This window comes from Mixophyes fleayi, chromosome 2 (assembly GCF_038048845.1).
Source record: "Mixophyes fleayi isolate aMixFle1 chromosome 2, aMixFle1.hap1, whole genome shotgun sequence".
Lineage (NCBI taxonomy): Eukaryota > Metazoa > Chordata > Amphibia > Anura > Limnodynastidae > Mixophyes > Mixophyes fleayi.
In genome coordinates, this window is record NC_134403.1 from 67,708,310 (window position 1) to 67,731,223 (window position 22,914).

Consider the following 22,914-nt stretch of genomic DNA (forward strand, 5'->3'; position numbering starts at 1 on the left):
GACTTTTGAAATAGTGGTTCCTGAGAGAGTGGGGCAAGCTCCCTGAACCCAGACAGAAGACCCAGTGATGACACGGTTTACTTCATCACTCGCCACCATTTGTGTATTAGTTCTGCAGTAGATGGTTTCAGGGCCATCTTTTCCATTGGGCACGATGGGCAGGTGCCCGGGGGCCCCAAATGCAGGGCTCTTAATTAGAATAAATAATCCTGCAAAAGAAAAAACCTTCAAGGGTCTCTGAGCAAGTACATCTATCTCTATCTCTCTATATCTGTATCCCTATACAGCTATATCTATCTATCTATCTATCTATCTATATATATATATACGCACGCACGGGCCCCGGTGCACTGCTTTGCCCAGGGGGCCCATAATGTTAAGATGGCCCTGGATGGTTCCATTATGACCCAAGTCCCACCACAATTTTATAGAGCTACCCTCTAAGTTTCCTGGAGGGGAGGTTTGAATGGTCGGCAACTACGGACACTACTCTTAGACAGGGCTGCCAAGAGGAATTCAGGGCCCCCCCTTATAGTTGAGAATGTAAAAGTGCAAGAGTGCTTCTGTGTGTTTTTATGCCATGCTAACCCCCTGCCCCCTCTGCATCACTCGGTGCCATGCTGCACCCCCCCTCCCCCCTCTGCATCACTTGGTGCCTTGCTGCTTCCCCCATTTTTCCTCACACAGTGCCTTCCCCCCTTTTTCCTCACACATTGCCTTCCCCCCTTTTTCCTCACACATTGCCTTTCTCCCCCTCCTTTTTCCTCACACAGTGCCTTTCTCCCCCCCCTTTTTCCCTCACACAGTGCCTTCCCCCCCTTTTTCCTCACACAGTGCCTTTCTTCCCCCCCCCTTTTTCCTCACACAGTGCCTTTCTTCCCCCCCCCTTTTTCCTCACACAGTGCTTTTCTCTGCCCCCCTTTTTCCTCACACAGTGCCTTTCCCACACCCCTTTTCCCCCCCCTTTTTTCTCATACTGTACCTTCCCCCCCTTTTTTCCCTCACAATGTACCTTTACCCCTTTTTTTCCTCACACTGTACCTTTCCCCCCCTTTTTTTTCCTCACACTGTGTTTTTCTGTTTTCCTCCCTTTGCTTCCATTCTTTTACTTACCTGTGTATTAGCTTCCTCTCTGCGCCACTCCTCACTGAATGGCGGGCGTAACTTGATCACGTCGCGTCCGACATTCAGTGTGAATAGAGCAGGAAGGAGGGAAGAGGGACGCCGGCGCCGCGATCACGTGGGTATATGTTTTTGGTTTTTTTGGGGTTTTTTTTAACTACCCTGCATCCCCCACTAACGAAAGGGAGGGCTTTCTTGTAACATAGGAAGCAGCGGACTGGCACAACTTATTGTATCCGCTGATAAAGTCAAATAAATCTTTATTTTAATACCCCCAACAACAACAAAAAATAGGTGGCTTCCTGAGGCCACCGGCAAACTGGGAAAAGTGTTGGTAGGTTCTATGGCAAATCCGCCCCTGCTAACAGCTAGAATCTTTTGTTAGAATAGTTGCTGATCGCAATATATTCTAATTTGTTGTCTATTTTTCAATACTTATCAATTTTGAAACTGTCATTCAATGGCATTTATATTTTTAAAAAGGTGTTTGCTTGTGAGGATCAACACAGCTGCACACCCCTCCCAAAAAAAGGTTCTATATTCTAATCTTTTCTATTGTTCAATACTTGTCAATATTAAAAGGGTCATTCAGTGGCATCTATATTTTACGAAGGTTGTTTGCAGGCGAGGGTATTTTCTGGGCATTTCGACATTCAGCGACCGCATGTACAACATTGCAGTGGCTGCAAACAAAATGTCATCTGCCATGCCACCAACGGAAGCAAGCCCGTTAGGTAAATGAAAGAACAAAAATTTAGTGTAAGATGCAAAAGATAAAAATTTTGGAACGGTACGCACACACTAAATTTAGAATGTTAGACAGCATGCATCATGGAGAGTGAAAAAGCAGTAGCAATCAGATGTCATTAGATGGACAGAAGAATCAATAGTTCCTTAGACAAGTAGATACCCAATTGTAAGGCGCTATGTAGTTTGCTGTCACTATATAAATAAATGTTGAGGATAATAGACAAAGGTGGTCTGCACCCATACCAAAAACTTCAAAGACTAGTAGTATGCACTTCTTGATGGGCCGAGCATTCTTTGGTAGCCAAGAGAAGAGGTTTCATAACCTTGTCTCTATATAAATAAATGTGGATGATCATAGCCTGCACCCTTACTACAAAACTTCAAAGACTACACACACAATATATTTTGAATGTTACAGGGCATCCATCATAGACAGTGAAGCTACAGTAACAGGCAGAAGTCATTGGAGGGACAGTGGTATGAATGGAGTTAGACATTTATAAAAGTAATTAAACGAAGGTGGCCTGCACCCATACCAAAAACTTCAAAGATTAACACTATGAACTTCTGGATGGGCAGAGCATTTATCGGTAGTCAAGAGCAGAGCTTTCATACCTTGTTTAATTAATATACTCTGTGCTGTAATTCTTCCCTAAATCAAACCAAGGGATTCGCATATATTTATAGGGAGGGCTGAAGAATCAGTCACCTGGGGGAAGTTTTGTCCAGTAAGCTTCGTCCAGTAAAGGGGACTGCACAATACTTGCAGTGCAGTTGGTCCTCAAGATCCATGTTTATAAATAATATGTTCTATTAGTGAAGTGTAAGAAATATGTAAAACAGACAGTTGAGATAGGCCAATAGTTGCCTTTCCCACACATGTAAGTATGTATAATACTCACATTGGTGCAGATTTGGTTTCCCAAAACATGTATTGACAATGCAATTGAAAGTCCACATTCTGAGAAATTAAGAGGACAGATTTTGGCCCTGGCAAATACATCTAGAGATGGAGATATGATGGCTTATGATTTACTTTAAGTGATGGAGTTAGAGAACCATATAGACAGATTAATTATTTTTGTAATTAAATGGAAGAAAGCAAATGCAATGATGGCAAAATGAGAAAATCCTTCCTTAAGGCAGTTGCAGACCAGGGGAGGGCAGCCAGGGGCCTAGGGGCTAGACTCGAATCAGCAGCCTATTAGGAACAGTTCAAAGGAAAAAAATGCAGGTGACCCTGGGACCCAGCCCAAGGTAGCCCACTATAGGACCGCTCCAGGGTGCATATGCCCCCCAGCCCAGCCTGCCCCTGCTGCAGACCTTGGCCAAAATTGGTGACAATTGGGACAGTTGTGAAGGGATCATCAGAAAATAGACTGTAAATGACTGGAAAAGAATAGTAATGCTGTAAATAGTAATATAGGAGCAAAGACAGCTCAAAATGATATTTTACCTATTTTTCACAATTTTTAATTAACTCCAGATCCAAAAACATACCAAAACCTTTTGCGATTTTTTTGGCAAAACCAGATACAAAGCACAGGGTTCAGCGCATATCTAGTTAAAAAAAAAAAAATACAATCTCTCCCTCTCTTGTAGGTCCCCCTCCTTTAAGTCGTGTAAATTGTGAGGTGGGGTCTCCATGGCTCAGACTTTTTTTCCCAGCACATCCCACAGATGGTCAATCAGATTGAGATCTGGGGAATTTGGAGGCCAACACAACACCTTGAACTCTTTGTCATGTTCCTTGAACCATTCCTGAACAATTTTTGCAGTGTGGCAGGGCACATTATCTTGCTGAAAAAGGCCACTGACATCAGTGAATACCATTGCCACAAAGTGTTGTACTTGGTTTGCAACAATGTTTGAATAGGTGGTATGTGTAAACAAAAGATCAAGATATGGTGTAAGTATATAGACAGAAGGCACTCCAGTCCACTAAAATCGAAAATTAAATAAAAAGAATTGTCATAGGTATAATCTTTAATCTCAATGTATATTTGAAAAAAAAAATTTTTTTTTATTGATGGACAAAATAAGCCTTTATTCCAGTGGTTCCCAAACTTTTTCAGTTCGCGGCACCCTTAGAGTCTCCAAATTTTTTCAAGGCACCCCTCCAAAATAATTACTGAGCAGTCCTGTTTTAGAAGTAGTTGGGTCAAAAAATTGTAATAAGTATTTAGGTCACGACAGAAATACTTATTTAGTTGTATGCAAAAATGCCCCTCTGCATCCAGGGACACTGCCCCCTCTGCATCCAGGCACACTGCCCCCTCTGCATCCAGGCACACTGTCCTCTCTCATGTTGCCCCCTCTGCCCTCTCTCACGCTGTCCCCCTCCTATGCCCTCTCTCACGCTGTCCCCCTCCTCTGCCCTCCTCCTCTGCCCTCTGTCCCCCTCCTCTGCCGTCATTCTGTCCCCCTCCTCTGCCATCATTCTGTCCCCCTCCTCTGCTACGATCCCTCTCACACTCTTCCCCGCGCCAGGCGCCAGCCACAGAAAGAAGAAAGAAAACAGGAACTTACCAATCCGCCGGGCACCGGGACCCAGCAGCCTCCTCTCTCCCGCAGCTGTCACTGACGTTGATATTCAGTGACAGGTGTGGGAGAGAGGAGGCTGCTGGGTCCCGGTGCCCGGCGGATTGGTAAGTTCCTGTTTTCTTTCTTCTTTATAGGTCTGGCCCGCGGCACCCAGTTTGGGAACCGCCGCTTTATTCCAAAAATGTCATGTAAGCAAAATATTAAAACCAGTAAAGATAAGTATAAGTGAAAAGTAGGAAAGAGGCATTAAAAATAAATAAATCAGACCTTTCGTGTATAGACAGATGGGGATATATTTTAAAGACCTCTTTAGAGGTCATTCTTGGCTCTTTTTACACCTGAGTAATTAATTGGGATTATGTACCTTATATGAGACCTATCTACTCAGATTTGTTGTTAAGTATGATTTTTTTCATCCAAATTCATTATTCAGCTATTTGATGTCTCGTATATCTTTAAAATATATCCCCATAGGTCTATACACAAAAGGTCTGATTTATTTTTAATTCTCTTTTTTCCTGCTTTTCACTTATCTTTGTTTTTAATATTTTGCTTACATGACATTTCTGGAATAAAGGCTTATTTTGCCCATCAATAAAAAAAATTTAAGTGTACATTGCGATTAAAGATTATCCTTAACAATTTATTTTTTGATATTAGTGGGTTGGAGTGCCTTCTGTCTATATACTTACACCGCATCTTGGTCTTTTGTTTATATTTGGTCCTATATTGGAAGAGCAGCCCCTCAATGTTATGTGTAAATTATTAGTACACAAATGAGGTATTTCTACTACTAGTGCAATAATCACTCCCTCTTTTGTATAGGTGGTACGTGTCACAGTAACATCCACATGAAGGTCAGGACCCAAGGTTTCCCAGCAGAACATTACCCAGAGCATCATAACGCCTCCACAAGCTTTCCTTTCCATAGCGCATCCTGGTGCCATCTCTTCACCACATGCACCCGGCCGTCCACATGATATAAAAGAAACCTCAATTCGTCATACCAGGTCACCTTCTTCCATTGCTGTATGGTCCAGTTCTGGTGCCTATTGTAGGCACTTTCGGCGGTGGACAGGGGTCAGCGTGGGCACTCTGACCGGTCTGTGGCTATGCAGCACCATACGCAATAAGCTGCGATGCATTGCGTGGTTTTTTCCCTCTCTTTTCCATAAACTCATTGGGTTTAAAATCCACAAATTTGGGGACAAGGATTTCAAATGGTGCAGCTGTGAAGGTGAACTGTATATAGCACAACCCAGAGTGTGAATAGCTTGGTGTTATTCTGCAGTTTTAGATAAATAAAATAAAACAAAGTGGTGATAACTGATAATTGTAATTTTAATGAGTGTTATGTTTTTATTAGAAATAACAGACTTGCAATTGGATTAATCAAACATATCAAAGTTTTGGTATTCCGAGTCGATCCAAGCTATGACTTGGCTTCTCCTGACAAGTTCATATTTGAAAGTGAAACAAAACTAAATTTCTAGGAAAATGTCAGGTCTTGTGTGTTTTGGATCAAAGTCTTCTATATATAGTCCTCCCTCCTGTTCTCAGCTGCCATTACATAGCATGTGGGGAGGTCCATTGCTGGAATTGTGTACTGGCCTAGTGATTTTACTGCATAAATCTTTAGTTTATTTAAAGATCAAAGAGGAAAGAGTGGAAAAATCAGTGCCTACTGCTAGTACAATAAACTAATTAGGAGTGGACAAAAAAAATAAAAATATTTCTTGCTTTTAAAAGTCCAAGTGTTTGCCCTTTACACAATACCCTATAGATTCAATAATATCTGTACTAGCAAGTGGACATAAAAGCAGGTTGCCATGTTGGACAGTACAACCCCAAAATAAAAAGCTATGTTAGTATTGGATGTGCATCCAATTTACACAATCGATGCATCAGGTTTTAGATTAGTTAGGTCATGTGTCCATGTTACCAAATTCCACCTTAATTCAATTTCTCCCGAACAGTTGTACCAAGAGGTTAAACACAGTCATTCAGTACATGGAAAATGCCATTGCATCGATTATCGACTTAACTACGGATATGTTGACAAGTGGTGCTGATTAAACAAAAGACAGCATTACTGACAGCCCACTGGGTAGATGTATGTCGTTCAGTAGCAACATCTGTAGCATCACCCTTTCAGCATAGTAGTGCTTGCACAAAATGCCAGGTCATTCACATGCAAGCTACTCTGTATCGCTGACTTCATCAAGAAATATGTAGTGTGTTGGAAAAACTCAGGAATGTCACAGCAAAAAAAAAAAAAAAAAAAAAAAAAAAAAAGGGGGGGGGGGTAACATTTATCCATTGTTTATTTGTATGGTGCCACCATATTATGCAATGGGCTTCAGAGAATATCAGTCCAAGCCCAATTGAAGCTTACAGGCAGTTCCTGGGCACACAAACACAATATGGTCCATTTTGTTAGAAGCAAATACCAGTAGTATTTGACTGGTAAAACCTGACCACCCCGATGCAAACTACAAACACTCCCCTCAGAGAGTGCCCTGGTTGGAATTGAACACATGGTCCAATGCAACCAGGAAGCATGACTAACCACTGTGCCACCATGCTGCCTTAACGTATCACATATGGCGCTGTGTGTCAGGGGGACATTCCAGTGACCCGCTGGAAATCACTGCAAGTAAACCATCCAAGCAGCCAGCATATAAATGATGCCGCTCCTGACTGCAGGTGGATAGGTTCCAGCTCTACATGCCCTCCTTAAAATGTTAGAGCTCAGACACAACAGGGCAGTATAAAATGAATAACCTGAAAATGTTCCCTCTGTATAAAGCGTGAGGACTGTACAGTACATTGGATTTATGCATTTATAGTCAGAAAGGAGCGCAATGTGTAGAATACCCACATCTATAAACACCCCCCCCCCTCTTTACACACTGCAATCATGTCTGAAGTGCAGTCTACAATAGTGGGTTACTCTGACAGACGTTGATTCCAGCTCACAAATGCTGACAAACTTCCTTTGAGAGTATAGTTTAGAAGAAGTCACTGCAAAATTAGGATAATATAAAAATAGTTTTATTAACTTTTTAAAGAGTCTAAAATATACAACATAAGGGTGGGAGAGTAGAACAATTTCACAGACACAAATAAAAAGGAACATTTATGAGTTGCCGGCCTCTTCACTACTCTCTTCATCATTTGTCTTCTGCAAGCTAAACAAGAGAGTGAAACAAGTCAAAGTGAAAGATTGAGGAAAGCAAATGAGTAACAAGCAGTTAAAGCTTCGGGATCTTTTTTTTTTTTTTTTTTTTTTTTTTTTAATGCTCAAGGAATTAGGAAACCTTTAATTACTGGAAAATGTCAGTAGTAAGGTAGTAGTAAGGCTTCAAGGACTGAATCTTACCTGTTAAGATAGGCATGAACGTCACTATAGCCATGATAACGGGCCAGAGGGAAAAGTATGCCAGTGGCACAGCGGCCGTCCCGTTGCCGACAAAAGCTGCAGTTACAGATCTCTCTACATGGTGGGCAAATCCAGTTCTGGAATTAGAGAAGTTCAATATAAAAAGACACCTGTTTAAAAGATACAAATCCCAATAACCTTCCCTGCAGAACTAGATTACCCACAAAGCACCATGGCTTAACATAGGGACCCTGAATTCAGCATGGATACAAGAACATCTGCGCGTTCAGTGCAATATGACCATTTTGATGGTCTAGTCCATCACAGGGCTGATTTCCTGCATGGTTTAAGCACCGTTGTTTATAAACTTTACTTCCATCTTTATTAGTCATGAAGATGCCCATTACACAGCCGGGTTAGAGGTGCCCTCTAGCCGAGAGGCCTGCGGTGTTAGGAGTCAGAGGTGCTGATGTGCCCCCAGTTAGAATAGGACTGGGGGTGGCGAAATATTCACTGGTCTGCACCCTCACTATGGACAGAGTATGACAAGCACTAAGCACTTTTTGACCTTCCTGCATCACATTATTTCTTGGTCCTTGCCTTTCGGGTAGACCATATTCTTTTTTTTTTTTTTTTTTAAATACCCACTGGCCGTTTGGCTGTGGGCACTTATATCATGTTTTTAGTTAGTTTGGTTTGTTTTGTGTGGCACTTTGAAGAGGTTTGTGTATAGACCCTTATTGCCAACCGTTCTCCCCAAGTCGTCAAAAGTGCCCCCTTCAGGAATCAGATGGAGAACCAGTTCCCCTAGGGAAAGCTTTGGAATAGGAAGGGGGGCCTACATGAGCCATGCTTCAGTAAAGGGGGGGGGCCTGAAGACCCTTTTTCCTTCTCTGGGGCCTTCTGGCTTCCTTTAGGGAAGCGTTCACAAGTCCCAGGTCCTCAGCACAGTGCCAAAATACAATTGGAGATTTTGAGCACTAATCTTGGGTTAACAAAAAAAAAAAAAAACAAGTTGGGTCTGCCCTCTACAGTGAGAATGCAGCTTCGGGAGGATGATGCTCACACATTCCAGTGTGGTTACTTTTGGGACTGAGACTACATCATTGCATTGGTTGGCTGAAGTGGCTAGATTATGTGGAGGGGAAGTTGGGAATTTACAGGTTGTGGTCTAATGTGCAGGTGAGGTGTTCCAGCACTGTGGAAGGGGATTCCTCCCAAACATTTAGTCAGGGGCAAGACCTTTTTAGGCTTTCAATAAGTGTTAGAAGTGACACATTAGGGCTCATTTACCAACACTACAATGCAGATTTTACACCAAACCATGATGGCGTTCAGAACAAAATGTGCACCTAAAAGCTAATTTTAACAAACAAGCTCTGCTGTCTATCTTTCCAAGGCTATAGTTGGGTTACCGTGGATTTCCACCAGTGATAGGAAGATACTGGTGTCCAAAAAACATCCTGTCAAAGCAAGAACACCCAATACCTTTCCTAGGCCTCCTGTCAGATCCAGTTCCTGATCCTGGCAACACTCACTCCAAGTCACAACAGCGGGGGACATTCATGAAGGTGGATGTACAAGTACTGTGCAAACAGATACTACAACCCATAGTGGTAGTTTAGAAAATGAAAGCCAACAAAAGATTACAGGTTGGACCACTTTTTTGCATTTACCCATTTAAATGGATGTTGTGACCCCCTTCCCTTTCTAAATAGGAGGGTAATGAATAAAAGTATCTTGACAGACCATATATACCAGCCATTAAAGTTAAGGAGGTACAACACAATATTGCCCAAGTTATTTCCCTTACTCACAGGATCTAGTAGAGCTTTGCGCACATCCTCTCCATATCTGTTCCGCAGACACGGCCCGCAGAACTGCCCTTGGATTCCCCGACACTCAACATTGCGGCAGTTTGTCTTTGTGTCTATAGTTTTCTGCCGGCACTGATGGCACGTGGAACCCTAAGTACAAGCCAGAAATAAAACCAGGATATGAGCGAGCACAGAAGTCACAAGACAGTATAGTTCAGCGTTGTAGAAATATAGGGCAGAGGCTCAGAACAATAACCAGGGGTTATTAAGGAATAAATAGCAACCGGTGTAGGTATTTGTCCTCTCACATGAACGGTGTTGTATACTTTCTCCTTCACATTCTCAGCAACATTTCTCAGGTCATCCTCTGTTATCTCATGCACTGGACGCACCACATGGGGAATGTTATGAATGCTGTTCCGAGAGGAGCGCCGCCTCTGCATTGGCTCTCGCTATTTAAAACACAACACAAGTTATATGAGCTGTAAGGGGTTACAAGAACTTTTTGAGTTTGTAGTTTTCATTTATGAATATTTTGGATATATGCACCATAGTGTTTGAGGGGTGTGCCTGTTATACTGTCACAGAAGCTGCATATACAGACTATTCATGAACCGAGACAAGCCTAGACTTGAAAACTAGTGTGCATTTTAAGGCTACTGGATCTACTTTATGTATATACTGAGCATAAGATTATCCCTTTATTTATAGCTTTTTAACACCGGATCTATAATTCAGCTCTCCTAGTACCAGATTCCAATATTATGCAAAAAGTTTCTGGTGCAATTGTTGAAATTGACCTGGTCGGTCTGCATATGGTGTGTTCAGAGCCAAAGTGGGATTTTAAATTAACCAAATACAATCTAATTAATCTCAGAGAAACTAGAGTCACCCATTAGACAATCCAACCCTATTATATGTCAAGGTTCATGCAACAGAAGGAGTATTAGCAGCCACAGACATCTCGTCAGTATCCAATAAGACTTACTTCCAGTAGATGATCCTGAAGATGCTGACTTTTGTCCTTATCCGGCGAGGAGGGCAGCGCTACACCCATGGAGCGGGTCAGGCGTCGACTAGCACGCTCTGGGTTCCTCCTTGGTTCCATTGCCATGGAAACACGGGAACGTCTCTTGTACTTCTGATTAGGAAATTTTCACAAGACAAATTGTCAACAAGTAGATAAGACAAAGGAGTGGAGCAAGTGCGGACCAGAGTATCTGGCATGTTGGATAATTAAGTCAGAAGATGTCTGTGGGAAGGACATGATGTCCTAAGTGTGCACTTAAATGTCCTGGTAATGGAGGAAATAATGGATTACTCTAGCATGGCCACATATGCATGTTGCCATATTGGACATTGAGCCTGTTGCCTGGTACCCGCACTGAGCAGTAATAGTCACTCAACACTGAACGTGCCAAAGTTATCAGAATCTGATTAACCAGCCAGAATTGCTGCTGCACCAAATGAAGATAAAATATGCAGCTTAAAAAAAAAAACAAAAAAAACAATCTAGCTGGAAATACAAACAGCAACTAGTTGCAGATTGCCAAGGGCAGTCTAAGCTAAGAGGCTCCCTGAAGATAAACTCACCAGCCTCAGCTAGGAGTCACAGAGCGCACTGATTCAACATGGGGAGGGGGTGAAGCGACCATCACAACCTGGCTTGAACATTTGTAAAGTTGGGTAAGCCTCAAAAGTAAATACCAAAGCCTGGAAAAGCCAGTAGTGTGGATACCAGCTGAGAGCACCAGAAGCAAGGTACTGAAGGGACTCTTCATCTCTGACCACCTGTGATACCAGCTGATTTTATACAAACAAACCAAAAAAAAAAAAAAAAGTCTGCTCAAAGCCAATAATTCAAGGTCTCTCACCTCCAGCGTGCAGGAGCTAGTCCCCCATGGAGTGACAAGGAAGGCCACCATAGCCAAGCTCAACCTACTCCTTACAACCTCAAATATGTTAAAAATGTAATGAAACAACTTCAAATATAAAAACCATACACTAATGCCAACACAGTAACCAGTAGCTGACTGACAAAGCAACAGCTATGGTAGAGGTGGTTGTCCAGGGCGGTAACTAGGGCTGTGCGACAGGGGCAACCACCCAGGGCGCAACGCTGTAGGAGGGGCGCAATTTAGGAATATTTTAGGTTAATTTGGTTACAATTTAAGGCTAGGGGGGGCGGCATTTGTCTTTCTCGCCCCAGGCGCTAGAATTCTAAGTTACGGCTCTGTGGTTGGCATCTGTAGTTCAACAGCTAGAAACCACAGTACTTACCTGGGTACTGCTGCACTGTTCACTGGATTCTGTCTCCAAGTTTCCTGGGAGCTTCTCCAAGTCCGCCATAAGCTTGGCCAACTGTGGAATACCAAAAAACAGCAATTGTGACCACAGCATCGAGGATCATCATAGAACTATAAATAGTTTCTGTACAGAAGGTTTACACATTTCATAAGGCCACAGACATGAACAGGGCATTGAACATATGGCACACAGGGTATATGGGTATTAACGGTATATAATAGGAATGGAATCTTGTCTCCAGAGATAGAGAACATGACTATTCTAGTCATATCAGTTTAGGACCCATCTGTATCTCTGAGTAAGTATTGTATACACTATATGAGTAGGAAAATAAGTTGGTCAAGTTAAATATAAAATACTTCTTAGCTTGAATTACAAATATAAAAGTAAAAGAAGATGGCATGACTTAACATTTTCATGGAGTTTTATTGTCATGTTTTATGACATAAGGAATCTAGGTTAATGAAAAGTGCTGAGAAGAATGCAATCTCATGAAGTGCCCCTTAAGAAGCAATACAGACAGTTTATATTCCATAGTTCACATAATAAATTGTTAGAGGTGATGAAGTGGGTATTGTAACAGATGCCCACTGTTATCCCCAACTAGCATGTCAGAATGCACTTGTATGCCATAAGAGTTTAGCTGCGACAGGAGACTGTCAAAAGCCAAGTAAACATCAAGAAATGAGGAGATGTTCGATATATGGACGTTTAGAAATCAAAAGAATTGCCCAAGATACAGCTTAGTTTAAGATATTTCTACGAGTTGACAAACACTGGTCTAGTATATTTCAGGAGCCTAAAGTACAATAACAGCAATACAGACATCTCCTGGACAGACAGTGTTAGAAGACATCAAGCCTTAACATGTTCCAAATTGTTCACATGTACAGCACATTATTTGCAGTCACCTGGGGCATGTTCTACATTTCATACATATGTAAACAGGTTTACCAGCATTGGAACAAACCATGGCTTTGTTATCCCTAATGTTCTTGGCTCTCCTTTGCAAGAATTCATTTGGCGGTTCATCCTCTGAGTCACTAGATGGCACCACTGCAGGCTGCACCTCTGGCTCTGAAGACGAGCTGTGATTTTCTTCAGACTCCTCACTGGTATCGGCTATATACTCAGCCTTTTTCAGTGCTACCCTGAGGGAGTACCGGTGGTTTCTCTGAGGAACTGAAGCATCGGATGACGTTCTGGGCATTGTCAACTACAAGAGTGAAACTTAATGTTAATAGCAGGAAGACCCATGTCCCAGCCACCCCTGCACATGACACACAGTATAGTACGCCGTGATGCCAGAATTTGACAATACATATATAAATGCCATGTTATACATAAGGGCTCAAACACAGGTGCTAACCATGTGCCTATGGTACATTCAGTCTGAGCCATGTTCAATGCAGTTCAACTGACACTGCAGACGGTCCATTTAACCCTATGAAGATAGTGCAGAAGTACATGCAATTGTTCAGAGTGGACACTGGATGGAGCAATGTACAGAGAGACTGAGCTTTGGCAAACCTGTGTGCAGTACTGGGCCAGTTATGGAACAGCAGCTTAACTGACTACAGTTTTAGCTTTTTGACTTGCATTAGATCCCATTAAAGATGTGGAAAGGGCTTGTAATGGAGTTGGGAGATTATACTCTAACAAAGACACAGTGAACTGTCAGATGAGCACCAAACAACGTATTTTACATTCACATTTAAATCTGAACATTTTAGTGTTAATACACTTATTTTATTAAAATATAAAAGACATAAAATGGATATGCGAATCCATCATGACAAAGACTTGTCAGTCAAAACATGTTGGAGGAGGGAAGCAGAGTGTTATTTCTTGGGACCGACCTTTCCGATTACCTATAACATTCAGGATTTCAAACATTTCCCAGTGTACGTATAAACTCAGGGCCATTGTGAAGAGACCAGTCATACACAGTCTTTGTATTACCATCTTTTCCAGTAGGAGTGTCTGCACATATCAAATTTATATCTCTTATTGAATGTATTCATCACATGGTTTAAAGAAATATGAAGATTTTAAAACTATTACACTAGATTTTTTTATTTTCCTTCACAAATACTACATGAGAGAAGGATCTGACCCCTAACGAACAAATCTAAGGGGGGAGCGGGGAACAAAAAATAAAACCCCTACAATAGTAGGGCGCATTAATACAGTTAGTACAGAAATTTCAACACCGATTTATGCTCACTTGGTGTAACATTGGATTTAAATTGTATGAAAAGTATTACACCATTATGGGTTTTCTCAGTTTCTTTATACATCAAATCTGAGAAATATCCTGTGGAGAAACAGGAGACCTGCAAACGATTGAGTTTAAGTATACATTTTTAGATTTGATGATATAGAATATATATATATATATATATATATATATATATATATATATATATATATATATATATATATATATATATATATATATACAGTGCTTGAATTTCTCCAGTTTATTTACATGTATGTCAAATTTGTGTATGGTTTATTTAAGATTATTTTGGGCTGCGGCTGACTTGTTTCCATTAGTCTACATTTCACTTAACTAATCATAGATAATTCCGGCTGTGTTACTATGGGTCAGCACTCTAGGAGTTATGTGAATGAAGATGCAAGCTTGCTTAGGGAAGAGTGAATACAAAATAAACAATTTTATGGGCAACCTGACCCAACATGTATTTTAATCATTGTGTGGATTTTATTAAAGTGTTTAAGGATAAAACAGTTCTACAAAAGCAGCCAACCTGCAGGATACTTATAGTTCCAGAGCCCAATGTAACATCTCAGGTATCCTTGTTAGACAAAGATAAAGACACCATCTAATGAGTATGTATAAACAAGCCAGTCTCATCACCAGGTGTTCAGATCAAAAACATGCATTTCAGTATTAGTTCATACCTGGCCTCTGTACATGTTCTCCAAACAACACAAAACAAAAAAAAAAAAAAAAAGTCATAACCCCACATGGATAGGACTGAGGTTTGTCTGGTCACCTTACCCTATACTTTGAAAGGAACATGGTGTACAGCAGCTAACCACATTAACAAGGCTGTGAAGGGGTACCAAGTTGCATAATACATGCATTACCCCATATAAGAGTTGCTGATCCACATAGTTATACATTTCTCACAGTCCTGAAACTATAGTTGTATTTCAGTTTGTATAAAATTCCAAAACACAACCACTATAAGACTACCCTCATCAGAGACTCTGCATAGCAATTATGTAAAATGAAGTAAAAATAAATAATACAACACACAAATGTGTACATACAATAGATGTGCTCCTGTAAACTGCCGCACAATTATTTCTGCAAACACCTTGTCTTCAGGAATAACATAACAAAATAGCAGCTTCCCAGGATAATTATATGCAGAAGAGCTGAACCCACCTACTTAGGAGAAGTGCTCGTTATTGCCAACAGCTGGATCTTTCATTATCAACCATCTCCACTTTGCATTTTGCAGATTATACACTAGGTGGCAGCACCAGCCCACTTTGCTGGATTTCTTTCTGGCCTGGGAAGCGTTTTATCTTGCAATAACTTGTGTTTGAATAGAATAGGATAGGTTCTCTTATAATTTAGTGGACTAATTTAAAGAAGTCCATTCTCAGGCAAACGTCACGGATCAAATCGTAAACGTTTTTGTGTGCAGGGTTTGTTTGTTTTTGTAGTTGTCAGTGTACAAGTACGTGGTAATGGTCACTGCTGCAATTTACAGCTATCTTGAACAGTTGAAAACAACGCTATGTACATAAACTTTTGAAAAATAAATTATTATTTAGGTTACTTGATTGAACTAGTTTTCAGCAGGGGCTCCAGGCTTCAAAAATACAGTGTTAGGTCTCTGTGTGGCAGAGCGTTTCTCTAAGGTGCTGGCAACAGAAGCAAAGATGCTGCAGAGATACCCCCTGAACAGAGGGGGATTAAGGCTCGGGGTGACCACTTGACCATATTGACAGCACACTTAGTGCATAGAGACATCATTCACATGGGAAAAATAGAAGCGGCCAAACCATTAAAATTATATTTAAAACATACAACACTATATACCTGGGACCAATAATAATAAACATGCATAAGCTATTTTATAGTAAACAAGCACTGGTACCATAATATACTGTGTACAGGACATACATTACAAGGGAACAAAATGGCAATTAACAAAATTATAAAATAAAACTGTCCTGTGTCTCACTATATATATATATATATATATATATATATATATATATATACATATCATGTCCGCTTTCAATCCTTTGCCTCCAGTCTTCACTTACTGAGGTAAGCCTTACCCACTGAATCAGCTGCATTAAAGACATCAAGAGCTGAGAATGTGTATGATCATGTCACACGTCACGTATGCTCCTATTATGCTCCTGATCTCACTTCACAGCTACACAGTTCTGGTGAATTGATTCAGTAATCCTAGTAGCTGTGGTCAAAATATGGGGATATTAGGTCAATTCACGAGAACAGGTGGCAAGAAAGTAGTCTTAAGCTTTTCTTGGTTGAACATGCAAGGACAGTTGCAGGTGGAAGGTTTACCATAGGGCACAGGAGAACCTCAGTTTCAAACAGGACATGAACAGACTGCAGGTTATAATTCAAGGTTCAATGAGGGGCAGTGTTCCAAGACGTCTTTATTCCCTCTACAAGTGATTAACAGTCAACCCACAAGCACATCCTTCAGGTATCGCATCCCTAGTAAGATGAACCAAGGTTTTCCCTGCAGACATTTATAAACTCTGTTTTTGTGAGAGGATACTATTGAGGGGAGTCATTTGACCACCTATGGCACAGCTTGAATAGGTAAGTCCTTTGTTTACAGGAACATGTCAGTGACTCTTCATACGTGGAGGAGGAACTGGCCACAGAATGTCGGGCCAAGGACCTGGAGATTGTCTGTTTCCCTTTTAATAAACACTTAGCACTGCTGGAGATATACTGATCTAGAGGTCTGTGTTCTCTTTGCACAATGATGGGCAACAGGCGGACCTAGGGCCACATGCAGCCCCTCCGGGCCTTCACCAGTGGCTCTCAACTCCTTCCTGCTTTATTGGAAGATTTGTTTGTTATTATTATTATATTTTAATTATAAGGCACTACAAACGGTCAGCAGCACCGTACATGACACTAGAGATGGGCGGGTCCGGTTCCCCGAGAACCGAACCCACCCGAACTTTGGGTATCCGAGTACCGAGCTGAGTAGCTCGGTACTCTCCCGCCCGTTCCGAATCCAAATCGAGGCCGAACATCATCGTGATGTCGTCGGATCTCGTCGCTCGGTTCTCGCAATACTTCAACATTATAAATACACGCCTCTACAGCAATCCATCGCCATTTGACAGAGGGAGAGAGCAGGGTGTAGTCACAGGCTGATTAGAGCAGGGACAGAGAATCCAATATTCTTCTTGCAATTGCTCTAACAAAAATCACTAGAGAAGAGAGGAGGATAGAGGTTTATTATTTTTTGTTAATATTTGGCACTCACCAGTGCTTTTGGGGTGTCCTCCCTAATTGTGCATAAATATTTCTGGCTGTCAAAAGTCATATCTGTCAGCAGTATCTACCAATTAATTTTTAGCACTCCCCAGTGCTTTAGGGGTGTCCTGCCTAATTGTGCATAAATATTCCTGGCTGTCAAAAGTCATATCTGTCAGCAGTATCTACCAACTAATTTTTAGCACTCCTCAGTGCTTTTGGGGTGTCCCCCATAATTGTGCATAAATATTTCTGGCTGTCAAAAGTCATATCTGTCAGCAGTATCTACCAACTAATTTTTAGCACTCCCCAGTGCTTTTGGGGTGTCCTCCCTAATTGTGCATAAATATTTCTGGCTGTCAAAAGTCATATCTGTCAGCAGTATCTACCAAATAATTTTTAGCACTCCCCAGTGGTTTGCGCTCAGAATGGATTCAAAGCAGTCCACATATGATCAGAATGAGCAACCAGGTTCTGTCACCAGTCCTGATGTTAGTGTTCCCAGTACGTCATCTGGCCAAGGCGATGTCAAACAACAGAGTGTTTCCAAATCAGTGCAAAAAACAAAAACCCAAAAAAGTTTTACTGTATTGAAGCGAAAAAGAAGTGTAACTGAGCAAAAGTTAAGTGCCGATAAAAAAAAAATTGCAAACATGCCATTCTACACACGCAGTGGCAAAGAGAGAATGAGGCCTTCACCTTTGGCTATTAGTGGCAGATCCCAAAAATTTACCCAGCCTACAATTGGTGCACAACTACTGTTACGCGTCAAAGCCGAGCTGCAAGATAACAGTAAGGCATTAGAGGAGAATGTTTGCTCTGATTCACAAATGACAACAATCCCTGTGGAGAGTCCATCCAACAGTGGGATGTCTAATTGTGAGCATTCTGCTGATGTGTGCCTTAATAGCCCGAGTGCAGCCGGTGATACCCAAATTGAGGATGCCACTTTGGAATTAGAAGAGGATGAGGGGGGATTTGTGTAGGCGATGAGGGCGCTAATGAGGATGTTGATGAGGATGAGGTTGTTTGTGTAAGTCCTGCACCAGTGGCAGCAGTTCTGGCACGTGACAAGAAAAAGGCCATTGTCATGCCTGGGCATAAAACAAAAAAATCCACTTCTTATGTGTGGAATTATTTCTACCCAAATCCAGACAACAATTGTATAGCCATTTGTAGTGTATGTCAAGCCACAGTCAGTCGAGGGAGGGACCTTAACCATCTTGGAACCTCGTCTATGTTACGCCATTTAACGAGAGGTCATGGCAAAATGTTGTGAAAAGCTGAAAGTTCTTCCCAAAAGAATACAAGCACTCCATCATCAGCTAAGACCCTCCGCTCACCGACATCCCGACGGCTACAAAATACACCCACCACACCATCCTCATCAATATCCTCAGTAGCGCTCGGAGTTAGCCCGGCATCCCACTTAAGGCTGGATGACTCCTGCACTATTATTGATTCCTCTGAAGAAAGCGTTAGTCCCACTGCTGCTGCTGTTGCAGCTGCTGGGGGTGAATCGTCATCCCAGAGGCAGGTCAAGAAAATGAGCAGTCCTACATTTCATCAATTAACTGTGAAACAATCATTTGCGAGGGGAAGCAAATATGACAGCAGTCACCCAGTCGCCAAGCGAATCACAGACGCCATGGCTGCAATGTTAGTGTTAGATCTGCGTCCAATCTCCACAATAAACGCAGCTGGTTTTTCACAGTTAATTGAGGTTTTGTATCCGCGTTACAGAATTCCATCACGACACCATTTCTCCCGTAAAGCAATTCCACAACTATACCAAAAAGTGTGTAAAAATGTAGAGATTGCGCTGAAAAATGCCATTCTGCCCACTGTCCACTTAACCACAGGTATGTGGACAAGTGGAAGTGGCCAAACCAAAGACTATATGACTGTGACAGCCCACTGGGTTGGTCATTCACCTTCACCAGCAGGAACAACAGCAGCATTTACACCACTACGTAACATTTGGTGGCCCGTAAAATTTCAGGCCATTTCAGGCATTCAGCCACAGCATGTAGGAGGTTACAGCAGCTCCAAGAGCAGTTTAACTTGCCCCGCCACCAACTTAAGCAAGAGGTGGTAACTAGGTGGAATTCCACCCTGTACATGCTTCAGAGGATGGAGGAACAGCGCAAAGCCATCCAAGCATATTGCACAAGCCATGACATTGGGAAAGGAGGGGGGATGTATTTCACTCTTGCACAGTGGGGAATCCTTTCAGTCCTGTGCAAAGTGCTGAAACCATTTGAAGTTGTGACGTGTGAGGTGAGTGCAGACTCTGCTAGTTTGAGCCAAGTCATTCCTTTAATTAGACTATTGGAAAAGCAGCTTGAGAAAATGAAGGAGGAGCTGAAAGCAAGCAATTCAGCAAAGTATGTTGGCCTTGTCGATCAAGTACTTAATTCGCTTCACAATGATCCTCAAGTTATTAAGATCTTGAACTCAGATCAGTACGTTTTGGCCACTGTGCTTGATCCAAGGTTTAAAACCTACATTGAGTCTTTACTTGTAAATGAGCGAGATGTGAACTTTTGCAAGGAGCTATTGCTCAGCATGTTGTCCGCTGAACTGGGCCTCGGCTTGACAACGCGTCCTCCTTCACTTTCTCAAGCTGCTGCTGCTCGTAAAAAATGTAATTTCCAAAAAAGAAGCAGGGAAGACGCAGGGGGCAGACCAGAGCAATTTAACATCTGGGGGTAAATGTATCAAGCTGCGAGTTTGCAATTCCAGCGATTTTCTCAGGAGAGTTGAAACTAGCCGATGTATGAAGCTGAGATTTCATGCAAAATCGCCAGAGTTGTGCTTCTGTCAAAATCGCTGTTTGCAAAATCGCCAGTGATCAAACTCCCGACTGTTTGCCACTGCAGCTATACAGCTCTCAAATGTATGAAGCTGCGAGTTAGCAAACTCAGGAGAGTTTGCTTCAAAACACGCCAGATACAACACGCTGCTTGATAGCAGCGTGTTGTACAAACACATCACTGTTACACTGCCCTGGCAGTGTTAAAATGCTAAAGAACAGATAAAAGTTGAAAAAAAAAAAAGCGTGAGGTCCCCCCACTATTTATGCTTAACCCTAGTGCTGCCTGACTAGTGCTGGTCCCATGAAAATCGGGGAAAAATTTTGCGTGGGGTTCCCCCAATTTTCACTTTACCAGCACTAGGCAAACCAGCCAGGGTTGGCGGCACTATAGCAGGGGGATGCGCGGCAGGGGTCCCCCTGCCATAATGACTAACCAACCCTAGACTGTTCAGCACTGGGCTGGATTCCCTAGGGAGTGGGGTCCGCCGAAAAAAACGAGCGGGCCCCCCCCCTAGAAAGAACCAGCCCAGTGCTGATAGCACTAGGGCTCTTCCTACTACCCCTGGGCTGTGGGTAGTAGGGTAATATGGCGTAAAGTAGTAAAAAAAACAAACTGACACCAATTTTGTTTGTGGAACTACAAGTCCCAGCCAGCCAGGTTGCCAAAAACAGTGTGGCCATGCTGGTGCTTGTATAACTACAAGCACCAGCATACCCACGGCAGCCGGGGCATGTTGGCACTTGGAGAACCACAAGTGCCAACATGCCCTGACATCCCTGGCTTGCTGGGTCCTGTAGTTCCACAAAGAAAAAAGTTTACAAAGCCACAACACCCTCTTATAAACCACATACATTTATTAAAAATAATAAAACCCACAATAAAGACACTAACCACCCTCTTTTAAACCACAAGTATTTATTAAAAATAAAAAAAACAAATACTTACCAATGATGCCTTCTTTCTTGCTCCAATGTCACTTATTATTTGTAAATCCATCTTGCCGGCTTGCCCCAGTCCCAGCCATTTGTACCTCCATAAGGGAATCTTTGCCAACAGGAACTCTTTGCCCAGAAGGGGCACATATTTGTAATATCCCGAATCTTTAGTCTTGATTGAAGTTAAAAAACAAACAAACCAGGACCCGCCGCAAACACCTCCTACCTAGTAGGAGGTCCGTTCCGCAATGCTCTTACGCTGTTTGCGTAAGAGCTAACTACTGTATTATGGTATTTTCCCACGCTAGTGGGGAAATCACATAATACTGTATCTAGCGCTTACGCAATTAACGTAGTGCATTGCGCATGCGCTACGCTACTTGCGTAACCTGTATTTACTGGCCTTCACCATCCAAGACATCCAAGCACTGACTGTTCTCTAATGGCGGATTCAAGCGGCGATGAATTGATAGTCTGTGATGATGACGTACACACTTGATGAGAGTGAAGATGAAGCTGAAGATGATGACGATAACATCTTTTTAAAACTTTCTATGCAAGTGTAGGGTGCAATCTACCCCCAAAGAGGAAAGGGACTTGTGGCATTTCCATATCACGTACCGTCTTGAAAGACTGCTGTTTGGGCAATTTATCCTTAAGGGTAGGGTGTCATAGACAGAGTGACCCCAAACTGGCTTTCTCCATGTCAATTAATATTGTACAGTCTATAATGGCTGAATTTTTTTGTATTTTATACAAGTGGAGGGGAGCCTAGAGAGACAGAAACCAAACTGGCTTTCTCCTTTTAAATTAATATTGTACAGTCTATAACGGCTGAATTTTCTTGTATTTTCGACAAGTGGAGGGGGGCCTATAGAGCCAGAAACCAAACTGGCTTTGTCCATTTCAATTAATATTGTACAGTCTATAACGGCTGAATTTTTTGTTTTTTTCAACAAGTGGAGGGGGGCCTATAGAGACAGAAAGCAAACTGCCTTTTTCCATTTCTTTACATATTTAACTATAAGTGTAGGGTGTAATATACATCCAAAGACGATGGCTGCATTGCCAATATGCATAGATGGAGAGGAAGACAATCTGTTTTGTGTGTAGAATAAATGAAGGCCAACCAACGAAGAATTAAACTGTTTTTTCGATGATTTATTACCTCTACAATTAGATTACTTATCTCTAAAACAGTTGGAGCACTAAATTGGGTTATTTTAGGCCCAAAAACATTGATTTTCCAACAAAATAGCAAAACAAAACCAAACAAAACCAAAACCAAAACACACAATGGCGGTTTTGCAAAACCAAAACCAAAACATGACGGTAATCCAGATCCAAAACCGAATCCAAAACCAAAACACGGGGGTCAGTGACCATCTCTACATGACACATACAGAAAGCAGTGATCCATAACATAACATGATACATGTGTTAGGAACTCCCAAGCCAGTACAGTGAAACTCGGGGACTACTCTGAAGGCCCGGTGTTCGCTGGAGCCCCTAGTGGTGGGGACAGACTGGGCTGCGGGCCGACCGAGGGTCGAGTAACGTATACTGGCTTAAAGGAGAACCCAGAAGTGGAGTGATTGGCGGGCTGCAGTTAAGAAGAATCCTAGGTCAAAGGGTCACAAGCACAGATGCAAAATCCAGAGACACACAGGCAGAGAAGCAAAATCCGAAATCCAGGCAAAAGGTCGAGGTCAGAAGAGAA

At 42.1% G+C, this 22,914-nt stretch overlaps 2 protein-coding genes across 5 annotated transcripts in view; one reads left to right on the forward strand and one right to left on the reverse strand.

The window, feature by feature from the left end:
- The window catches only part of SP1 (Sp1 transcription factor), a 30,618-nt gene extending 24,857 nt beyond the window's left edge, over positions 1-5,761 (forward strand). For both annotated transcript variants that reach the window (XM_075199182.1, XM_075199185.1), the window contains exon 6: positions 5,242-5,761. Coding sequence is in view for 1 of the 2 variants with exons in the window: in XM_075199185.1 (XP_075055286.1) it covers positions 5,242-5,260 (19 nt within the window). In the remaining variant the exon portion in view is untranslated. The remainder of the gene's footprint in view (positions 1-5,241) is intronic.
- A 1,693-nt stretch (positions 5,762-7,454) lies between these two features.
- Positions 7,455-22,914, reverse strand: part of LOC142141087 (cell division cycle-associated protein 7-like) — a 46,066-nt gene continuing 30,606 nt past the window's right edge. Inside the window, exons 1-8 of one of the 3 annotated variants that reach the window (XM_075199191.1) lie at positions 15,226-15,303; positions 12,893-13,138; positions 11,896-11,976; positions 10,604-10,756; positions 9,924-10,067; positions 9,616-9,765; positions 7,799-7,935; positions 7,455-7,607 (exon numbers count right to left, since the gene is read on the reverse strand). In XM_075199191.1, the coding sequence (XP_075055292.1) occupies positions 7,556-7,607; positions 7,799-7,935; positions 9,616-9,765; positions 9,924-10,067; positions 10,604-10,756; positions 11,896-11,976; positions 12,893-13,132 (957 nt within the window). In that variant the 5' untranslated portion in view covers positions 13,133-13,138; positions 15,226-15,303 and the 3' untranslated portion in view covers positions 7,455-7,555. Of the gene's footprint in view, positions 7,608-7,798; positions 7,936-9,615; positions 9,766-9,923; positions 10,068-10,603; positions 10,757-11,895; positions 11,977-12,892; positions 13,139-15,211; positions 15,304-22,914 lie in introns of those variants that run through there. The other 2 variants (XM_075199190.1, XM_075199192.1) reach the window with 2 other exon arrangements.